Source organism: Petaurus breviceps, unplaced genomic scaffold, assembly GCF_028583685.1.
Source record: "Petaurus breviceps papuanus isolate PSGF00001 unplaced genomic scaffold, PetGlider_PUasm1.0 66, whole genome shotgun sequence".
NCBI classification, from domain to species: Eukaryota; Metazoa; Chordata; class Mammalia; order Diprotodontia; family Petauridae; genus Petaurus; species Petaurus breviceps.
In genome coordinates, this window is record NW_027186442.1 from 343 (window position 1) to 8,907 (window position 8,565).

At 36.3% G+C, this 8,565-nt stretch overlaps 1 protein-coding gene across 1 annotated transcript in view; it reads left to right on the forward strand.

The window, feature by feature from the left end:
• Window positions 1–494: 494 nt before the first annotated feature.
• The window catches only part of LOC138173869 (adenylate kinase 7-like), a gene marked incomplete at its 5' end in the record, with an annotated part of 127,433 nt that continues 119,362 nt past the window's right edge, over window positions 495–8,565 (forward strand). Inside the window, 2 exons of the mRNA XM_069103943.1 lie at window positions 495–683; window positions 3,717–3,825. Coding sequence (XP_068960044.1) covers window positions 495–683; window positions 3,717–3,825 — 298 coding nt within the window. The remainder of the gene's footprint in view (window positions 684–3,716; window positions 3,826–8,565) is intronic.

An 8,565-nucleotide genomic window follows, 5' to 3' on the forward strand; every position in this document is an offset into this window, starting at 1 on the left:
CTTCCAGTTTTAAGATTTGGGAGAGTGGAAGAGTCAGGTAAAGATAAAAATGTACTGTTAAATCCTGGTACAAGATAGACTGTGATGAGTGCAATAAAAGAGGTACAGAGTAAACTAATCATTTAACTTGGAATATTTAAAGTATCACAGTAACATATACTTTCTGTGTGAACTTGGGCAAATCACTTAACCTATCAGCATCCCCAGTCAATCAACAGCTTTTATTAAATGCTTTCCATGTGCCAAAGCACAAAAATCTGCAGATCAGTTGTTGCCCTCCATCAAATGTCCCATATGAATAGAATAAAAAGTTCTGAACTCTATCACCCTCTTCCCTCTATGTCTCCCTCCAAAAAAAATAATATATATAATTACAAATATATGTACTTACATACATATATATATATATATATACATATATATATATTACAGGGGAGCAAATCCTCTCTTTAAATTGCTATTTGAACTTGGAATTGTTTCTGATTTTCTTGTAGTACTTATCTAACTGTATAGTTGGGGCTTCACTTGAAGAAATAACAGAAGAAGAAGATGATGATGATGAAAGCAAATCAGCTGGCCTAGAAGGCTCAGCAACTAAATCAAAGGAAGGCACTTATCAGATAGTAGGAACCCTTTCCAGTCCTGAATGTAAGCCTCCAGAATTTGCCTTGGAAACATACACAGTAAGTCTGGACTATTTTGTCAAGACTGGGGAAAAGTCTCTATCCACCCTTTTACAATAGGCTATTCTTCACTTTTCATGTTCTCTTGTTGCTAAAAGCAGGGGAAAGAAATCAGATCTACTTGGATTGTGGCTAATAAACCTTCTCCATTTTATAGGTGAAGAAATCATTACAAGCTAAATGATTAATCTATAGAAAAAAGGGAAATGTTATATTTGGCGTTCAAACTCATAAATTCCTTGTGCCTTAGCCTGTATTTTTAGTGAGCCATCATTCAGACTTATGGTGGGAGCAGTTAAAGAAAGACCTGTTTTTAAAATTTCAATACAATAGCAACAACAAGTCCTTTAAAAATGTTTTTAAATTTTATTGATGCCTTTTGCTTTTATACTTCATTTATTTCCAAATATGCATATTCTCCTCTACACAGTAAACTTTTCCTGTTTGCAAAGGATTTCACACTTACAAAGATTTTTTTAAGTAGTCATTAAAGCCTACCAACACATCACATCTAACATATTTGATAACATATACAACATTCCATATCCCTTTTTCCCCACCCCAGTGAAAGAAGGAAGGTGCCTTCATGTCTTCTCTTGGGTCAGGCTTAGACCTAATTACATAATATTCACATTTTTTAATTTGTTCTTTATAGATTGTTTTAGCCATCACATATATTGTTTTCTTGATTCAGTTTACCTCCATCTGTATCAATTCATATGTCTTCTTATGTTTCTTTGAATTCTTTGTATTTTTTCATTTCTTATAGCACTATTATAATCCATTATATTAATTTATTCCAGTTGTTTATGCATTGCACAACTGATGGGCATATACTTTGTTTCTAATTATTTACTATCACAGAAAGTGCTATCATGAATATGATATGTATGGTACTTTCTGTCTTTGGGGTATATGCTCACTAGAAGGCACCCTGGATGAAAGTATATGAACATTTTTAGCACCTTTTTTTTCCTGCATAATTCCAAATTGTTGTCTAGAATCATTGGGTTATCTCATACCTTTACCAACAATATATTAGAGGGACTAACTTCCTACAACACCTCAAACACTGATGATTTTCCATTTTTTTGGTTGTCGTCAATTTGCTAGGTATGAGGTAAAATTTCAGAATTGTTTTAAAATATATTTCTTTCATTAGTTATTTGGATCAGTCTCATGGTTGAGTTTGAAATTCTTTTTTTTTATTGTTTATATTCTTTGACTACCTATCCATTGGGGGAATGACTCCTGTTCTCATATACATGTGTCCCAATAGTCTTAGTGCTTAATCTTAAAGTTTAATTATATTAATTCCCTGAATATCTTAGATATCAGACCTTTATCTGAGATACTTAATACAAATATTTTCCTGCCTATCTACAGTTTCCTTCATCCTAACTGTATTGAATTTTGTTCATATAAAAGCTTTTAAATTTGATAAAATCAAATTATCTATTTTATTTTTTGTTATGTCCTTTGTGTTATTTTCTATTTGGTTAAGAATTATATTTCTAGCTATAATCATGAAAAGTATCTCCATCTATTTTCCTCCATCTAGAAAATTGTGTGACCAATTATATTTAAGTCTTATCCATTTATCCAACTTATCCATTTGGAACTTACTACTATGATATATGTTGTATGATGTTGGACCAAACTTATTTTAATTTCAAGTCCTTTTAAAGATATCTTAATACCTTAAGAGCAGAGAGAGTATTGTGTTATTATGGAAAGTATTGGTATTACAGAAAAAGAATCCAGGCAATATAGACTACCCAGTTAAAACAGAACAGATTACTTACTATACATTTTAGGCATTCTTGAATGAACTAGCAGAAGTTCCCAAAGTGGGTGATACCGCCTCCTAGGTGGGCCCTGGATTGACCCAAGGGAATGGTAGTAGTCTCAGGTGCAATTGGGTGGGGTGGGTCGTCGAATAAAAACAAGGGGGTGGTGGAAGCATAAGGAAAGAAGAGAAGAAAAATTTGAAAAGTTATTTGTACATGTTTCACGTATTGTGTAACAGAGTTAAAATTATTGCGTTGTTTTCCAAATAAACATACATAATGCAAGTTATAACCAATCAGTGGTCAAGTCCACGAACAGGTCTTAAAAAGCATGTGTTGGCAGGCCAGCGCATCCCGAATTGTCAGGAAGTCCAGCATGCATTGGCAGGAATGTGTGCATGTAATGACTTGTTTACAGATTGATACCATCAGGTTGCATGATGCAATATTGTGTCAAATTTCAATGGAGGAAAAAACTCACAAGTTTACAATAAATTATTCAATTTAAGATGCGTCATTTAAAAATATATATATGTATTTTTTTAAATGATACAGATTTTTAAAAACTGTTAAAGGGTTAAAGAAAGTAGCTTTCCAGGGGGACACTGAGCACTTTTTTTAAAGGTGGCAGTAGCCCAAATAACTTTGGGAACCTCCCCTAGAGTATGGTTAAAATAATGCTGAATAAATTTAGAGAGAGTTTTAAATGACATGTATCTTCTTCCAGTATTTTCTAATATCTTCCTTCTGAATCTGAATTATTTATTTATGTATTTATTCATTTATTTGCCCCAGGGAGGGGGAAGGCAAGGCAATTGGGGTTAACTGACTTGCCTAAGGTCTCACAGCTAGTAAGTGTATCAAGTGTCTGAGGCTGGATTTGAACTCAGGTCCTCCTGACTCCAGGGCTGGTGCTCTATTCACTGTGCCACCTAGCTGGCTCTGAATGTAAATTTAAACATAACATAAAGAAGTCCATTTAAAATAAACTCCTGTTTATACTAAAAAGCTATTTTGTCTGTTGTTAATTGCCTGAACAGTTTTTTTACTGAACTTGTCACATCAAAAAAAGCATATGGTATTAATAGAAATATAATTTTAAGTAGAAATTCCTTTGTGGATATATTTCATATGAACTTGTACTAATATAGAAACCTCAATTTAACCTAATTATTTTATGGTTGCTCTGTTCACTGCTTGCTACAAATGACTGACTGTTGGTTTGGTGGTCTCCTCCTTTCAGAACCTTTCCCGAGAAGAACTGCTGTTTCACCTGCTTGAATGTGATGTAATCATTTATAACATCACAGAAAATATGCCACAAGTTGATGAAGCTATGTGGGCTGTTTCTGGTCAGTGTTTTCTTTCATTAATACTAACAAAAATCATGTATATTGCATTTGGCCTGATAAGGGCCTAAATCAATATTGTGTAAATCAGGGTCATAAAAGAAGTGATCTGGATTATTCTAAAACTCTAAATTGAATACTCATTAAAAAATGTCTTTGTGTATGTACTTTACAAGGGAAGGAAATTTTTGATCATCAAAACAAATATGAGATAAACCTTTAAATTCATTAGAAAATATAATTTCAGTAAATATTAAATTCATTATTAGTAGAATAAAATAGTGTTTAGTACCTAGCTGTGTTGCTGATTTAACATTTAAAAATGAATAAATGGTAAAAGAGGCTTAAAAATTCACTGAAGAAAATAATTCCCTAAAATCTAGAGTTGTAGAGGTAAAAGCTAATGACTCCATGAGAAATCAAGAAACAGGAAGACAAAGTCAAAAGAATGAGAAATAGAAGAAAATGTGAAATACTTCATTGGAAAAACGGCTGACCTGGAAAACAGATCCAGGAGAGATAATTTAAAAATTATTGGACTTGGGGCGGCCAGGTAGCACAGCGAGTAAGAGCACCGGCTCCAGTGTCGGGATGACCTGGAGATCGAATCCTGGGCTCAGACACTTAGCACCCACCCAGAAACACCTGGCCATGTAACTTTGAACAAGTTACTTAACCCTGATTGCTTTAAAAACAAAATTATTGGACTACCTGAAAGCCATGATCAGAAAAAGAGCCTAGACATCATCTTTCAAGAAATTATCAAAGAAAACAGAGGGTGAAATAGAAATTGAAAGAATTTGCTGATCACCTCTTAAAAGAGATCCCAAAATGAAAACTCCCAGAAATATTATAGCCAAATTCCAGAGCACCCAGGTCAAGGAGGAAGTATTGTAAGCAGCCAGAAAGAAACAATTCAAGAATTATGGAGCCACAATCAAAATAACATGAGATTTAGTAGCTTCTACATTAAAGGATCAAAGGGCTTGGAATATGATGTTCCAGAGGGCAAAGGAGCTAGGATTATAACCACAAAGCATGTACCCACCAAAAATGAGCAAAGTTTTTCAGGGAAAAAAATGAATATTTAATGAAATAGAGAATTTTCAAGCATTCCTGATGAAATAAAATAGAAAATTTGACTTTCAAACACAAGACTCAAGAGAAGCATAAAAATGTAAACAGGAAAGAGAAATCATAAGGGATTTAATACAGTTAAATAAACTGTTTACATTCCCACATGGAAGGTCACTAGAGAAATTTAACAAAAACATAAACAGAGACACATTTTTCCAAGCAAGATATAATTTTATTAAGAAGAGCATGGTACCTGCCAATAAAAGGATCAGAGTGGCTGCCTCAGTTTCCAGCCAAAGACCCCTTGCAAAAGAACAGCTGCTCTTTTATAGGTTTTGGGTAGTGCAAAACAAATAACCGAGTAGGGTAGGAGACATACGTCGTTGATGGAAACATGATTGGTTACATAGTTGAAGCATGAAGAACAATATTATTGGTTGGAAGTGGTGAAGAGGAGCTAGCAATTACCTCCCTTTTTTCCTCTTGTGACCAAGAAGTGTTCATTGTTTGAATCCACCTGCAAGATAGTGACCCAGAAATCCTTGAAGGATAGCTTGGTGGTGTAAAGATATTAGGCCAGAATTCTTATCTCCCAGAGTTAGCAGAATTCCTTGAGTCAAGAATAGAACACTGATTAATTAGCAAGAGAACTAGGTTGTCAACTTAACTCATTACAGGCCAGCTGAATTCTGAACTGAATTCAGAAACAGAACCATGATTAATCCAGTTACAGGACAAAATCAATTTGTTGTAAATAGGATCAATAGAAAAAAATTACAGTGGGCAGAGTCAAGATGGCAGAGTAGAAACAGGACCTCCCTGTGGCTCTGGCTTCTACCACCTCCACCTCCAATCCATATAAAAGGGTACTCTGAACAAACGTTGGAGCTACAGAACCCACAAAATGACACAGAGAAGCTAAGCTCTCACTGAAGACAGTCCGGCAGGCTGGCAGGAATCATCAAGTTCAGCTCTCTAGGAGCTGAGCCCAGCCCCACACCAAGGTTTTAGCCCCAGGCCGGGCCTGACCAGCCACTAACTGGAGGGACTGCAGATCACCAGCAGCTGTGGCGATCCAGAATTATCAACACATAGATGCTAGGGACAAAGTGAGAAGTCAGTGCAGTGTGGACTTTGGGACCCAGTAGTTGAGAGTTCGTGGCTTTTGCCATCGAGTTGAGAAGCCGCTGAGGGCTGTGGAGCAGCCACAGCCATGTGGCAGCTTCAGCTCCTGGCCTGCAGAGTGTAGGGGGACCAAGCGACCAGTCTGAGGGGTAATCACTCTTGCTTTAACCTGCTTGGATCTGGATTGCAATCTAGGGTGGAGTTCCTAGGGTGTGTGACCAGCTTGCCAGAGCATGTGGAGGCCTCAGAGAAGGCACCCATCTAATACCTCCAGCAGCTGAGAAAACCCTAGTGTTTGGAATGAAGCTCCTCAGTCTGGTGGGTGAGTCCTATTATGGCAAAAAGCCCAAAAGTCAAGTAATTTAGGGGCAATGACTAGGCTAAGGAAGCAAACCAAGCAAAGCAATCCAACATTAGACTCCTATTTTGGGGACAAAAAGGATCAAAGCATGGAACAGGAGGAAGGGAGTAAAGTCAGAACTCCTGTACCAAAAGCTTCCAAGAAAAATACGAGCTGGTTGCCGGCCATGGAGGACCTTAAGAAGCAGATAAGAGAAGTGGAGGAAAAATTGGGAAGAGAAATGAGAATGATGCAAGAAAATTACGAAATGAGAGTCAACAGCCTGACTCAGGAAAATCACACCTTAAAAAATAGACTAACTCAAATGGCAAAAGAGGCTCAAAAAGGCCATGAGGAGAAGAATGCCTTAAAAAGCTGAATTTGCCAGATGGAAAAAGAATCTCAAAAGCTCACTGAGGAGAATTATTGCTTCAGAATTAGATTGGAGCAAATGGAAGCTAATGACTTTATGAGAAATCAAGATGCTGTTAAACAGATCCAAAACAAATGAAAGAATAGAAGGCAAGGTGAAATATCTCATGGGAAAAACTACTGACCTGGAAAATAGATCCAGGAGAGAGAATTTAAAAGTTATTGGACTACCTGAAAGCCATGAACAAAGTAATAACTTAGAAATCATCCTCCAGGAAGTTCTCAAAGAAAACTTCCCTGATGTTTTAGAACCAGAGGGCAAAATAGAGGTTGAAAGAATCCACCAACCACCTCCTGGAAAAGATCCCAAAAAGAAAACTCCTAGGAATATTATAGCCAGGTTCCAGAATTCCCAGATTTAGGAGAGAATATTACAAGCAGCCAGGAAGAAACAATTTGAATATTGTGGCAACACAATCAGGACAACTCAGGATTTGGCAGCTTCTACACTGAGGGATCCAAGGGCTTGGAATGTGATATTCCAGAGGGCTAAGGAGCTGGGATTAAAACTAAGAGTCACTTACCCAGCAAAACTGCCTATCATGTTTCAGGGCAAAATATGGTCATTCAGTGGAATAGAGGACTTTCAAGCATTCTTGCTGAAAAAAACCAGAGTTGAATAGAAAATTTGACATTTAGATACAAGAAGCAAGAGAAGTGTGAGAAGGTAAACAGGGAAAAGAAATCATAAGGAACTTATCAGAGTTGAACTATTAACATTCCTGTATGGAAAAACAATAATTGTAAGTTATGAAACCTTTATCAGTATTTGAAGGGAATATAAATAGAAATATATATATATATATATATATATATATATATATGTCTATATGTGAGGTATATGGGCATATGAATACATATGTGAATGTGTGTATATATGTTTACAGGTATACATAGATAGAGGGCCCAGGACCAATCTAACAGGAAGGGGTGATACTTAAAAGGTGAAATTAAGAGGTGAGAGAGGAATATAATGAGAGGAGATGGGGAGAGACAGAATGGGGTAAACTATCTCATATAGAAGAGGCAAGGGAAAATGGTTATAATGGTTACAATGGAGGGGAAGAATAGGAAGGTAAAAGGGAATGGGTCAACCTTATTCCCATTGAATTTGGCTTGAGGAGGGAATGAAATACACACTAAATAGGGTATCTCACCCTACAGGAGAGTAGGGAGGAAGGGGATGAGAGGGGGGATGATGGAAGGGAGGGCAGGCTGGGGGGGAGGGAAGTTGGAAGCACCCACTTTTGAAAAGGGATGGGATCAAAGTAGAGAATAGAATAAGTAGGAGGTGGTATAGGATGGAGGGAAATATAGTCAGTCTTTTACTATATATATATATATACTATGTTATTGTTTTTGCATTAGCCACACATGTACAATACTGAACTGCTTATCTTCCCAGTAAGGATGTTTGACAAGGGAGGAAGGGAATGAATCTGGAATTCAAAGTTTTAAAATCAAATGTTTATATATATACTATTATTAATACTATTTTATATATAATTGGGAAATAAAATATACAGGCACTGGGGCATAGAGATCTCCTGGAAAAGTCAAAAGGGGTATAGGAGAAAATATTGGAGAGAGCAGACTGGAGGAGAGGATATCCTATTGGACTGCTATTTTGGGGCAGTGGGTAGGGGAAAAATGGGGAGAAAATTTGTAACTCAAAATCTGGCAGAAATGAGTGATGTAAATCAAAAGTTAATAAAGCATTCGGAAAAAAATAAATGCACTTATTCATCACGTTAAAAAAGAATAAAAAA